This window comes from Mesocricetus auratus, unplaced genomic scaffold, assembly GCF_017639785.1.
Source record: "Mesocricetus auratus isolate SY011 unplaced genomic scaffold, BCM_Maur_2.0 Super-Scaffold_100007, whole genome shotgun sequence".
NCBI classification, from domain to species: Eukaryota; Metazoa; Chordata; class Mammalia; order Rodentia; family Cricetidae; genus Mesocricetus; species Mesocricetus auratus.
In genome coordinates, this window is record NW_024429191.1 from 77,958,636 (window position 1) to 77,972,671 (window position 14,036).

Consider the following 14,036-nt stretch of genomic DNA (forward strand, 5'->3'; position numbering starts at 1 on the left):
TGCCTGAAAGCCCATGTACTGTCCTGAAGTTCTGGAGAAGTTTAGGTCTGAGACCCACATGTTGACAGAGTTGGTTCTTAGAGTGGTGAGGGAGAATCTCTTTGTCTCTCCTAATATCTGATGGCTTGTTGGCAGTCTTTGGCATTGTTTGGCTTGTAGGTCTCTGTTTCTATGTATATATAATATTCATACAATCTCTCTCTGTCTCTGTCTTTCTCTCTCTCTCTCTCTATCTCTATCTCTATCTCTATCTCTCTCTCTCTATCTGTGTGTGTGTGTGTCTAATTTTTACTAAGGATACCAGTCACATAGATTATAGCACACCCTAATGATTTCATGGATGAGGAATGACCTTCTGTATATATGTTTCTCTTATTGGTTGATGAATAAAACAATGTTTGGCCAATAGCCAAGCAGGAAGGATAGACAGGGCTATCAGACCAGGAAAAGGCTGGGGAGAGGAAGGCAGAGAGAGGTCACCAAGAGGAAACGCCATGTAGAGACTGGGAAGATAGGACATGCCAGGTGTTCCCTGGTAAGATAAGGCCATGTAAAAATACATAGGTTAATAAAAATGGGTTAATAACTAAAAGAGAGCTAGCCATAAGAAGCACTAGCCATAGGCCAACAATTTATAAATTAATGTAAGTCTTTGTGTGTTTATTTGGGGCTAATTGGCTGCAGGACCAGGCTAGAAAGAAACTCCAACAATGTTTCATCTTAACTAATTACATCTGCATTGATCCTATTCCAAAAGTCACATTGGAACATACTAGGGATTAGATCTGTATAGACTCTGGGGAGGAGTTACTGGGAATGGTGGCTCACAGCTGTAGTCCCAACACTCTAGAACCTGAGGCATGAGAATTGCCCTGAATTCAAGGCCAGCCTAGGCTATACAGTAAGACCTTCTCAAAATATAAAATAGGTGCTGAGAAAGATCAGCAGTTAAGCACAGACTTCTCTTGCAGAGAACTGGGCTTTGATTCCTAGTACTCCCACCTTGGCCCACAACTCTGTATTCACAGTTCCAACGGATCCGACATGCTCTTCTGACTTCTGAGGACACCAGGCATGCTCTCAAATATACAGATCAGACACTCATACCTATAAAATCCACCTAAAAATCTCTGTAAAGACCTAGGCCATGGTTGATGCAGGAGCTGCTACTGCAGACCCGGCTGGCAAAGGTGTGAAACAGATGAAGCAGCAGCAGTACCATCACCATCACCATCACTGACAAGGTAGACTTTATTATCACAGGAAAGCTAAACCAAAGGGGCGAGCAGGGGGCTCCAACTGCGGGCCTGACTGTAGTAGCTTCTACCACGATGATTCTATACATCAAAGAGACAAAGAGCAGAGGAGCTGCTGGGCTGGAAACTCGTGATCCTTTGCCTGACTGCCAAATCCACTTGGGTTCCCAGAATAGCCACTAATCAGTGTGAGCATTCACCCAGAGTTCACAAGCCAAGCTATTGAACACAGGGCCTGAGCCAACACTCACACCCTAAGAACCAGAAGGCCCTGGGGTCTCCATCCATGTTAGAGGAGGCACAGAGAAGCCAGTAGAGCGTGGCATGGGTGTTTCGCCGTAGGTGCAGTGAGTTCTTAGACATACCTTGTCATCTCCTAGTCTAGGCATGTGTAATTTGGATAGATAAACATGTCAGCTGGCAGAATATCCATCGTAATTACCCTGTGGTATGGAATAATAAAGTGCAAGTCCCTGAAGCTGCCCTACTGCTCACAGAGCTGCATGCCAGGTGAAACAGCAGAGAATTGTCCTTAAAGACAGGAGTGATATTCTCCATTACACTGCCCAGGCCTGGGTCCTGAATGACAAGATGGACCATTGCCATCCTGGAAACTACTGCAAACATCAGCAACAGCAGTCTTGAATATAGACAGATAAGCTGACCCCACTAGAACAGATTAACACAACCTCTGATACATGCTGACCTCATGAAAATGCATTTTCCATTCTGTCGGGAAGAAGGATCCGAGAGGTCTCATCCAGCCAGAACAGACCACAGTACACGTTCAAACAAGACATGTTTACAATTAGTGTCAAAGTGCCTGTGGTAGACAGGAACGTCAGACTGTCTGAACAGTCCCAAGGGCAGACCCCAAGGCCTGGCAAGCTCTTTCTTATAAGGCCAGATCGAAAATAATTTAATTCCAGCACTTGGGAGGCAAATGCAGGCGATCTCTGTGAGTCCGAGGCCAGCCTGGTCTACAGAGTGAGTTCCCGGACAACCAAGGCTACACAGAGGAAACCCTGTCTCGAAAAACAAAACAAAACAAAACAAAACAAAAAGACAATAGTTTAGGCTTAGTAAGCTAAGAGGCAAAGTCAGGGAAGATAGTAGATTCTCAGGGAAGAATTTTATAGTTTCTTTTGGCACATGTCTGTAATGATAGCACTTGGGAGATTAAGAGGGCTGGAAGTTCAAGGTCAGCCTGGACTCCATGGTAATATTCTTTTTTAAAAAATACAATTTTATGTAATAAGATTTTTCTTTCGATCACCAACTCACAAATAATGACATTGAGACTTATTATTAATTATGAAAGGTTGGCCTTTAGCTTAGACTTGTTTTCAACTAGCTCTTATAACTGAAATTAACCCAAAATTTTATTAATCTACAGTTGACCAGGTGGTTTTTACCTCTATCTTATTCTGTGTGTCCAACTCATTCCTTGTCTGGCTGGCATCTCTCCTGTGCCTAGGTCATCTCCTATTTCCTCTCTCTCTTCCTGGAAGTCCTGCCTATACCTCCTGTCTAGCTATTGGCCATTCAGCTCTTTTTTTGTTTTGTTTGTTTTTCAAGACAGGGTTTCTCTGTGGCTTTGGAGGCTGTCCTGGAACTAGCTCTTGTATACCATGCTGGTCTTGAGCTCACAGAGATCCGCCTGTCTCTGCCTCCCGAATTCTGGGATTAAAGCCACCACCCAGCGTGGCCATTCAGCTCTTGACTAAACCAATTACAGCAACATATCTTCACACAGCACGCAAAGATCCCACAACAGTTTTAAAACTGTTCTTTTTGTCTGTTTTGTTTGGAATGGGTTCTCATGTAACCCAGACTGACTTCAAACCATACAGGTGCTATATGGTGCTAGGGATGGAACCCAAGAGCTTCAGCACCCAAAAATACAAAGTTACAGTTGCTTCTTGGCCATGTTTGGGTCTTCCTACCTGCAGGCCAAAGAACAAAGTAAATGACCATCAGAGGTTACTGTCCCTGCTTTCCCTGAAGGAAAGCCTCATGTCAGGTACAAGAAGGATCTTGTCTGGGATTCAGGGACCTGCTTGGGGGGCACTTTTTGTGCTTCTAGTTTCATAACCATTAAGTAGGAAATTCAAACAAACTGGCCAAGTTTTAAGAATGCAGATCTAGGTCACCCCACCAGGAAGGTAATGTGGACCAGCCAAAGGGCTCCCAGGGAGGAGAATGCAGAGTAGTAGAGGAAGGACATGACAACAGTTATTTAGGGTTCATTAGAGTGATAAGCACTGCTTATAACCTTCTATACTGTCTGTCTTCTGGTTGTCTTTTGAGACAAGGTCTCACTGTATAACTCTGGCTGTCCTAGAATTTGCTATGTAGAACAGGCTGACCTCCACCTCACAGAGATCCACCTGTCTCTCTGCCTTCCCAGTGGTGGGATTAGAGGCATTCATCACCACACTCATTCTGTTCAAGTACATATATATGCCACAGTATGAATCAGGTCTAGTTGACTTATTCTTTGTGAGTGTGCTGTACATGGGTGGTGTATGTGTATGTGTATATGCAGGTGTAAGCACATGTACATAAGCTCAGAGGCCAGAGGAGGACATTGGGCATCCTACCTTATAACCTTAGCTTTAAGCCTATGAGACAGGGTCTCTCACTAAACCCTGAACTAGCCAAAAAGCCCCAGTGAGCCTCTTGCTTCCACTCTCCGTGGTGCTGGGGACTCAGTGCCTCCGGCTTGCATAGCAAGCACTCTTACCCACAGGGCCATCTCTCTAGCCTCTACTTGTCTCTTTTGGTTGTTTCCTTGGAGACAGTCTTGCGGCAGAGCCCAAATCAGTCTTGAACGCCCAATCCACCTGTTTCTGCCTCCCTGTGCTGAAATTACAGGTGTGTACTACTACTGTCCCTGAGACTATCTTTAAGATACTGTAACCAATTAGCATCTTAAAGTAAGGCCAGCTGGGCTAGGGGGTGAGTGTCTTTATCCCAGCACTTGAGAGGCAGAGAAAATTGAATCTTTGTAGGTTTGAGGCTAGCCTGGTCTACATATTGAGTTCCAGGCTAGCCAGCTTCAAAAAGAAGGGGAAAAGGTAACACTAGGTGTTTACCCTGTAGCACTATAAATTGTAAGTATACAACTTTCCTTCCTGTAGGATTTGTAACTAAAAAGTATGTTGACTCTCACAGGTTAAAGACAACTTGAACTTGGACTTTTGGGTTTTTTTTCAAGACAGGATTTTACTGTGTAGTCTTGACTGTCCTGGAACTCACTTTGTAGACCAGGCTGGCCTTGAACTCAGAGATCTGCTTGCCTCTTCCTCCTGAGTGCTGGGATTAAAAGTGTGCACCACCACACCTGTCATGAACTTTTGAGGAGTATTGGCAACTGTTAAAGATTTGGGGAAGGGGTTCTTTTCTTTTCTTTTCTTTTCTTTTTCTTGAGACAGGGTTTCTCTGTAGTTTTGGAGCCTGTCCTGGAACTGGCTCTGTAGGCCAGGTTGGCCTTGAGCTCTCTCTCTCCTCTCTCCTCTCTCTCTCTCTCTGTCTCTGTCTCGTGGTGGTTGGAGACCTGATTATCACAGCATCCTGTATCACAGCATCCTGTGCCTCCAGGGGCAGAAGACCATGGTAGCTCTTTACCTTCATTGTGTAAGTGTTCCCCAAATAAATATTTGTTATTCTTTTATTCAGGCATTTGAGGACTTCCTTAATCTGCCCTCACACAGCAGTGGATCTTATGCACTTATACTTAATAAGAGTCCTTGGTATGTCATTCAGCATCAACCCAGCTTCTCTCCACAGCTCTGTTCCCCAAAAGCGCCCACACATGTACACACACACACACACACACACACACACTCACACTCACACACACACACACTCACACACACACACTCACACACACACACACCGTGATTCCTAAGAAACACTGAGGCAGGTCAGGTAGCTCACAAGTTCTTTATTTCCACATTGGCACAGACATCAGTACAAAGGCTGACAACTACAAGACTACGAAGCACTGCAGCAGGGCAGGCACCGAGGCCACAGCTATGTGTGAGCAAAGATGTGGGAAGGGCAGAGCTCTGGAGGGAAACTCACAGGCCACAGGAGACTGACACGCCACTGGGCGGAGGCCCCCCCCCCCTGCTCCGACACACGTCACGTTACACACGGTAATAGAAACAGGAGAAGGACGAAGGACAGCAAAAAGAGCCAGGTTCCAAAAGTCAACCAGACCCGGGGAGGTCCCTTTATGTGAGTGGTTCAGGGGGTAGAGAGAGTCCCCCCAATAACCGCCAACCCTAGGGACCCGGGCCCCCACCCTGACCACTCACAACTCATCTCAGAGCTGGGTCTGGTAGCCAGCCAGTCTGCCCACAGGTTGCTTCTGCCCCCCGGGGGGGGGGGGCAGTAGCCACAGCTTTGGCACCAGTTTCAGAATGAGGAACTGGGGTTCTTTCAGACTGTCCTAGAGGAGGGTGGAAGCTTGGGCCTAGGTCTGTCAGGACGGAGAAAGGCCTGCTGACAGGCGTGAAGGATAGGAAGGGTAGCACTTGCCAGGCAGCAGCAGGAGGGGTCTCAAGCTGTCTGTGGGGCACTGCAGGCTGCTGGGAAACAGCAAAGCCTGGGTGAGAAGCGGGTGGATGTGAGCCAGGAGCCTGACCCACCTCAGACCCAGTGGGCCGTGTCAGGAGACCGAATACCACCGCTGGTCTCCCTTTGGCAGCCGCAGAAGTGCTGACTCCATTTACAACCTGCACACACTTACTGTGCTGCAGCCAGTGATATTCCACCCACTGGTGCCAAAAAAAAAAAAAAAAATCAGAGTGACAGCGGCCAGACATGAAAGGAGGCCGCTAACAAGTCACAAACTTCAGGTGGAGCGCAGGAGCTGTGCGCAGCCGTGAGATCAGACTAGGGTTTCACTACTCATACACAGGCACAGGCTCACATCTGCTCCTGGGTGTGTGACCTTGGACAAGTCAGCTCAGCTCTCTGAACTTCAGGTTCCTCTTCTAATAAACGGTGCACGATCATATGTGCCTACCCACAGGGGTGTGAGGATGGAAGGAACCATCCCAAGGAAAAGCTCCAGGGCCAAAGCATCTGAACTTGCTGACAGCTCCTCATAGGCAGGGCCTAACCGGCCTCTCCTCAGAGCACGTAACTCCCAAAGTCCAGGGTTTCTAGATAAGCAAAGGAACCCCTGACCCACTCTACCACCCTGCAGGAGTCCCCCACTCACAGGGGGCGGGGACGGGGCAGGGGACCCACTGGTCCGACTGTGGCCCTTGCTGGTAGAGAGGCCTCTCTCCCAGTTTCAGGTGGCACCAGAAGGTCCCTCTTCCTCCCTGGCACTGGGAGAGTGAGTGGCCCTGTCTTCCTCCAGCCAGAGAGTCCTGGAGCAGCACCCTGGGATGTTGCTCCAAGATGCCCACCCCCATTGTTTGCTGCAAGGCTGAGGCATCATATTAGGGATGAAGGATGAGGGAAGGGTGGGCAGAGACAGGAAGCTGAGGTACGAAGGGGGCGTGTAGTCCAAGCCTGATCCCCAGTGCAGCCCCCAGAAAGAAGGTGGATGGACAGCTGACTGTAAGCAAATTCTGCCTAAATGAGCGCTGAGGGGGACTGGAGGGGCCCACGTGAATAGTATGCAAAGTCCATGCAAATCAGCACACCGAGCGGGACTAAGCTGAGGTAAGTGAGCATTGGGGGGCTCACGTACCCTCACCTCTCACAAGGTTGATGGCCGGAAGCTGGTCCCACTGGCAGGAGGGTGTTCTCCGCGGGAGCACTCACCTTTAGGGACCGCCTTCTGCTTCTGCTGCCGCTTAGAATGGGCATCCTGCCAGTTGGACAGCTGCTGGAGGACATACTTCATGTCCAGGCGGGAAGGGCCCAGGCCACTGGCCTCCAGGGCAGAGGCCACCACATTCATCCTTGTGGCTTCATCCAGCTCTGGTTCCACCTCCTCCCAGGCCTCGGTCTCCTCAGACGCCTGCTCCACCTCTTCAGCCAGCCCTTCCTCAGCGGTCCCCACCTCTTCTATGGCCCCCAGCTCCTCCTCAGGCACCAGCTCCTCTGGAGTTTCGAAATCTTCAGGTGGCTTGAGGTCTTGCTGCGGTGGGGGGGGTGGCACCACCCCCTGCTCCTGTCCTCGCTCCTCCTTGCGGTGGATGTCACATCTAGGCAGGGAGACAGCGGGGTCTTCCCACACCTGTCACCCACGCTGGACTTCCTAGCACCTACTCCACTCCCCAGGACTTTGCCACCAGGGACTTCTGAGGAGGACACCCCAACTGCACCCCTACCCCTCAGCTCTCTGTGAGTTCTCTTGCCCTGTCCTAGTCTGCAGACCCTGATGATCCACCCTAGCTCTGTCCCAGCAAGGAGTGAGAGGAAGAGACTCATCTTCAAGGCATCCAATAATACCCAGCCCGTGCCTCTTAGCAGGAGGAAGGAGGCTCAGTACCAAACAGGTTCCATGCTCTTGTCCAGTCCCCACCAGCCAGTCTAGAAAAGGGCAACTGGGATACTTCATCCCAGAGCCAGTTGTCATAGAAATGAATCTGCTGTGGTCAGGCTCACACAGGTCAGGTGACTTTCCCTGGCACAAAGGAGCCAAACTGGGACTGAGTCCCAGGTGCTCCCAACGACTAGGCCATTCATGGTTAGTCCATGGTCAGTGAAGGAAAGAAAAGCCTTGGTCTCTCCATAGAGTAGCTTTAAGTGTCACAGCCACCCAGGGGTCATCATCTGGATGAAAAGGGAACAGTGCATTCCCCAAACAACTTTCAGGTGAGCAGCTCCCCAAAACTCGTCTTTCCAGAGTTTTCCAGTCACAGAACCAGCAACAAGCTGTTGTCTGGCTGCTGCAATGTGAAGTCAGATGATGGGGAGCCCTTAGCCAGGTTACCCCGGTTTGATGTCTCCCCACAGTCATCCCCTAAGTCCTAAACAGAGAACAGGACCTTCAGTGTACTGAGGAAGCTCACACTGCAAAGTCCCTGGGGCACAAACATATTGAAAAGTCACAGGAAGCGGGACATGGTAACACACTAAATCTCAGTACTGGGAAGGCAGTGGCAGGAGGATATTGAAGTTCAAGGCCAGCCTGGTCTAGAGTGAGTTCCAGGACAGTCAGGGCTGCACAGAGAAACCCTGTCTCAAAAAGACAAAAATGAAAGAAAGAAGTCTCAGGTAGAAAAGACCAATTCAACACAGAACCCAAGGGGGGGGGGTTAGGCAGTGTGTGGGAATGGGTGCAACTGAGGTCAGAACATGAGGGTCAATCATGCCCCCCTCAGAGAAGGTAGTTGCCACTGGGTGAACTACAGTGAGCACAGCTGAACCAAGCCTAGATCCCAGTCACGCACCTCTCCATGAAATACGCGGGGTCAGTGATGATCTTCCTTAGGGACGTTCGGAGCTCCTCAGCCAGCGTCTCTGGGAAACTCGGAAGGGCATCCTACAACAGAGGGGAGACATTCCACCCCCACACTCACAGAAAAAAATCTGAGGGCAGAAACCAGGCAGCAGGGCTGAAACACAGGGCACCCCGAGATCAAAGGGGCATCCTCACCAGAGGCACGCTGTATCCGTAGTGGGTGACAGAACCCGCAGGCATCGAGGAGCGATGGCGCTGGCTCTTCCCACCCTCGTGGCGCTCACGAAGCCTGCTCCCATAATCTTGCATGTAGGAGCCCTCCCAAAGGCTCTGCTAGGATCCGGGGGTGCCCAGTCAGGCTCTGCCTGCTCTCACGTTAGGCAGAGGCAAGGACCCCCCTCTAGATCCAAACAGTGAGTGAGATTCAGGGTGACCCTGGACAAGACCCTTTCCATTCAGGCCTCAAATGAGCTGCTACCTGCTAAACCATAAGCCAGCCGGTCAGGGTGGGAGCTGAGCCAGCAGTCCCCAGGGGCCTACATCCCAGATCTGGGTCGGGGACACATGGAACCTCACCTCTGAGTGGACTCCTTTCTCCGAAGCCAGCTGCTGCTGCAGTTTCTCATTCTGGGCTCCATACTGGAAGGAACCAGGAAGTGTGAGACCCCACCAAAGCCTCCCACTCCTGTACTCCCTGCCCCAAAAGTCTTCCCACATCAGGGAGTCTTTGACAGTCCTTTTAGGAAGAAGTCACATTGAATCAGAGTCACGAAATGAAGGTCATGCAGCCTGGTACCTGGGAGAGTACCTGGGACAGAGATCCTGTGAGGGCTCGGTTAGGGACATGACTGGGCAGGTTGAATGGCAATCTAGTTATCACAGGGAAGGCCTTTGGACCTGGCAGAGCCCAGCGCTACGGAAGGCAGAGCAGCGGGAGGAGGCTCGGGTCCCACGGAGCCTTGATAAGGGCAAGGGGCCTCCACGGGGCAGCTTACCGACTGACACCGCTGTTGTAGCTTGGCGATCTCGGCCTGCAGCTGGGTGATCTCCTTCTGCTGCCGCTCATAGCTCTCCAGCCTCAGCACCAGCACCTCCGACAGCTCTGCCATCTGCTGGCTGGCTTCAGCTACGGAGCAAGCACAGGCCGGTCCAGGCTCTGGGCCTCTGTCCCGCCCCTCAGGGGTCCCATGGGGCTTTGGCACTCTCTGCTCAGGTCTTCTTCAGAAACAGCTTCATAACGCAGAGCAGGGACTGGGGGGTGTGGCTGGTAAGACCTGATCCCAGCCCACACCAAGCTCAGTACGGTGGAGACAGGCAGCTGGCGAAAGGAACTCACAATCCCAAATAGTATGGGCTACAATGGAGCCAGTGTCAATGGGGGACAGCGGTGGACAAAGGGGCATCACGGGTGGAGCATCCCACTCAACCAATGCTGCAAAGCCTGAGAGCGGCTCTGGAAGGAGCCACTGGTTAAGTGAGCCCCACGACGCACGGCAACAGTGCTTCGCCTGATCTTCATAAAGTCTCAGAAGACGAGCAGCGGGCCGTGGCTATTAATACTACTCCTAAAGAGGCGCATTCGGAGGAGCCGAGGGATCTGTCTTCACTTACACAGCTGCAAGTCCCAGAGCCAGGACCTCAGCTCAGATCTCCAGTCTCCAAAACCCTGAATTCTTTCCATCACCCCTGGGGACAGTGCCCTACCCCGAACGACAGTGTCACGTACAGAACTGCTCCACGCATTCCAGAATGAGCATCTGCTCCTCGTCCTCCAGGTTGTCAAGGTGAGAGGCCTGGAGGGAGGGAAAGAGGAAGGGGCAAGGCTTGTCACCACCCCCTGCCAAAGGGCATGACCTCCTCATGCCCTCCTCCCTGTCCTCACCTCCTCTCGAAGGTGGTCATTCTCTTCCTCCAAGAGCCTCAGCTTCTGCTGCAGGGCTTCCAGCTGTGGGCAGCAGTGCTGTGTCTCCACCTTAGGGGGCCTGGTAACAGGGCGGTGAGAGTCAGTGTGTGGGGAGGGGCGGGAAGGATGGCAGATCCCCGTCCCCAAGGCTTCCCCACATTGGATGAGGGTGGCACTGTCAGCAAGTCCCAACGGCTCTGCTGGCAGGCTGTCTCTGCCCCTGCCTACAAATGAGCAACAGAGGCTCCGAGAAGGGATGGTCCAGGCACAAAGACAGGACACGTACGGCTTGGGGGCACCGTAAGGATGATCGTGCTGCTGATCTTGACCCTGCTGTCCTTCATGCTCCTCCCCTTCTCCCTCTCCCTCTTCCTCCTCCTCCTCGTCCTCCTCTTCCTCCTCCTCGTCCTCCTCCTCCTCATCATCGGAGTCCGAGTAGAGCTGAAGGAGGTCATCTCGCAGGTTCACCTGCTTCCGGAGTTGTAAGATCTAGGGGAGGAGAGGGAAGCCAATGAAAGGTGAGGAGGAAGGCAAAAATCGGGTGCTTGTTTGGGGGAGAGAACACACTGGCCCCTCCCCTTCCCCTTTAGGTACCCAGATACCTCCTCCCTGGCTGACCAGAACACACTGACCCCTCCCCTTCCCCTTTAGGTACCCAGATACCTCCTCCCTGGCTGACCAGAACACACTGACCCCTCCCCTTCTCCTTTAGGTACCCAGATACCTCCTCCCTGGCTGAGCCCAGCATGGTTTCCAGCTTGTTATTCTCCTCCATCAAAACACTGTTCTGTTTCACCAGGGACTGGCCGATGCGAGCGGCTGTGTTCAGGTCCCGTTCTTTCTGCAAAAGGAGAGCCACCCATTCATACGTTCCCAGTTTCTGGGACCTCCCAAACAGGAGGGAGAAACCGGGGCTAGGCTACAAGAAGAAAGCTTCTCCAACACCCAGTAGTCCAGGTGCTAGATCAGAGACTATTCACCAACCCTGGGGTGTGACTCAGTTTCCCACCACGGAGGGGAAAATAAGATCAGCCACTTGCTTTCCAGGAGAGGGGCCCTCAAGCTGGCCCCCAGGCAAATAGAAAAACAGACAAAATCCCTATGCACTGCAGGGCAGTTAAAACGAGGGCTGGCCTGGATGAGGAAGGCAATACCCACCTCTTCCAGCAAATACAGCATCACTTTGATATCATCTTCGGTGATCTTCTTCGTGGGAGGTGGGTTAGGACACAGTGCTGCAGGAGGAAAGAAAAGCCTGAGTGGGTCAGGGAAAGGAGCCGAGGCTGCTCACAGTCCCTCGCACCAAAGGTCATGGAGCCAGGAGACTGAGATCATCCGGCCCTAGCACCCTCTCCACAGCTCCGGGTCTCAGCACCCCTGCTTCCTCAGGAGGGGCCTGGGTGCTGTAAGAGCAAAACCATTCTCCCGGTTCAGGAACTGGACTCCGAGGACCCCGAGGTCCTTGGTCACTAGAGATATAAAGTCAGGGGAAATACAGCTGCAGACTGATGCCTCATGCCTGACCCAATCCGCAGCAAAGCCAGCTCACTTGGGGCCTCCTCGGTCATAAAAACAGATGCAGTCAGCCATCTTACACCTGTTGCGTATGACAAGTGGGCCAAGGAGACTTCTGCGGCCCCAGAGTCTAAAATTGCCCCCGCCCAGAAGAGGAGGGACAGAAGTCCAGTGCTCCGCCCACTCCTCCCGCCTCAGCCTTGCTCCAGGAAAGCACTACCCAGACCCTTCAGTCAAGTAGTGGTCAAAAGCTCCCCCCCCTCCAACCACCCACGCAGGCTGATCCCACGGGCTAGCGCACGCTCAGAGAGCGGCCAGCAGCTGCCTCCGGCAGCCCCCGCCCCTCTGCTGGCACTGCAGTAGACGGGGAGGGGGCATTGAGAGTGCGCAGATCTGCACAGCAACAGGCGCGAAGAGGGGGCGGGGAGCGCGCAAGCCCTGGATCTACCTGACTGACGCACCCGCAAAAATCGTGGACCCCGAAAGAGAGGAAGAGATGGGGAAAGGGAGACTAAACAGATACCGCGGACAGCGATCTCGCGGGGGCGGGGCGCTTGAGTCGGTGGGCCCCTCCTCTCCGGAGATGCCCTAGTAGCAGCCAGTGCGGGGGTCCCACAGACTCAGTTTACCTTCCTGCAGCTCTCGAATAAACGCCGCGCGCTCAGGGCCGGACACGCCGGGCCTCCTGCCGATGTACGCGGCTGGTGTCTTCCAGATCCCCTCGGCCTTTCCAGAGCCCAGGCCAGTGGCCCGGGGACCATAAGGCCCCTGGAATACGTAGCGGGTCCATGGTGCGTCCGAATTGCCGACGATCATGGATCGACAAAAGCTTCCTGACTTGACTCGGGATCCTGGAGCTCGCTGTCTGGACCCGGTTCCCTGCGCCGGAGCAGGTTTGGGCTCCGCCGAGGGCTCTGGGGCCGGACTGGCCGCAGGCTGGGTCGCGGGGGTGCCTGCTTCTGGGTCCCCCGTCCCCGGCCCGTCCCCGACCCCGCTTTGCACCTGTTCCTTCGGGCGCATCTTGACTCCGCAGTGGGCTGCCGCAGCCGAGCCTTTATAACCTGTGCTGGAGCGGGCTCCGCTGGGCTGTACCACGCGTGTTGCTGGGGGTGAGAGAAGATCAAGTGTCGGTTCTGAGGACTCAGGATCGTGGCAGAGAGAGCAACAATGGCCACGGAACATGATACAAAGAAGCAAAAAGATGAAAGAAAGAGATGACCGAGTTCCCAGTTGGTTCTGAGGGATCTGGTTCACGGTGAAGGGCTCCTGTCCCCCTTCCATCCTCTGAGAATGGTTCTGTCCAAAGCCGTCGCTTCCCTGGACTTGGGCCGAGGGACCCCGAGCTTCTGTCTAGAAGCAGCTCCCCCCTCCCGGCTTCCCCGCCACCCGCGCACTCTCCCGCCCCTCTGGCTTCCAGCTGCCTTCTCTGTTGTCGTACCCAACGTTGAATAGAGGCCAGGGTGACCTGCGAGTCAGGGCAGTACGCCAGTGTCTTCCCAGGTGGATTAAGCGAGAAATGCAAACTCTGGTTATGGCTTTCAACGTGTTGCGTGTCACCCACAGGTCCTCGCGCTCACACTCCCGCACTCGCCCCTGGACATCTTCCATCTTGGGGCGTTCACTCGTTCTTTACTTCCAACCCTGATTCGCAAGGCCTACCGTCCTGTTCTTCAGAGATTCCAGAATGAGCATCTTCTGAGGAGATCCCGCTAAAATGTTTAGCTGTGACCACTCTTCCAGGATCCCTCCCCCGTCCCCCGAGCGCCCACACACCCCTCTCCCCAAAGCATCCGTTATCCCGAGGTCTGAAAGGACCGATGTCGGTCTTCAAGACCCGTGCTCTTCAGCCTATAGATGGTGTGCTCCCCAGAAAATTGGATACCTAAGCCCCGAACGAACTGGGGGTAGCGGTGGGAGCTAAGCAGGGCAGTAGCCATTTCTATGCGTTTAGACTGGGAGACAGGCTAAAAGGAGACGGGTGATT

At 52.9% G+C, this 14,036-nt stretch overlaps 1 protein-coding gene across 2 annotated transcripts; it reads right to left on the reverse strand.

Annotated features, from left to right (window-relative positions):
- Positions 1-5,185: 5,185 nt before the first annotated feature.
- Hap1 (huntingtin associated protein 1) lies at positions 5,186-13,316 on the reverse strand. Of its 2 annotated transcripts, none has more exons than XM_013126216.3 (11): positions 12,682-13,316; positions 11,696-11,772; positions 11,262-11,378; positions 10,824-11,026; positions 10,517-10,616; positions 10,361-10,427; positions 9,630-9,760; positions 9,211-9,273; positions 8,830-8,967; positions 8,624-8,715; positions 5,186-7,432 (listed from the first exon to the last, which is right to left on the reverse strand). In XM_013126216.3, exons 1-11 carry the CDS (start codon positions 13,232-13,234, stop codon positions 6,982-6,984), a joined length of 1,992 nt encoding a protein of 663 aa, XP_012981670.2. In that variant the 5' UTR covers positions 13,235-13,316; the 3' UTR covers positions 5,186-6,981. The 2 variants fall into 2 exon arrangements, with proteins under 2 accessions (XP_012981670.2, XP_005087431.2); XM_005087374.4 differs by having other exon boundaries at positions 8,830-8,964; positions 12,682-13,309.
- Positions 13,317-14,036: the final 720 nt, after the last annotated feature.

Excerpts from the sequence above, each read along its gene's own strand:
- Hap1 (XM_013126216.3), bottom strand. The coding sequence starts at position 13,234 with ATGTTCCGTGGCCATTGTTGCTCTCTCTGCCACGATCCTGAGTCCTCA. Across the intron at positions 9,761-10,360 it reads GGAATGCGTGGAGCAGTTCT|CTGAAGCCAGCCAGCAGATG; the intron begins GTACGTGACACT and ends CTTGCTCCGTAG. Across the intron at positions 7,433-8,623 it reads CCCGCGTATTTCATGGAGAG|ATGTGACATCCACCGCAAGG; the intron begins GTGCGTGACTGG and ends CTCCCTGCCTAG.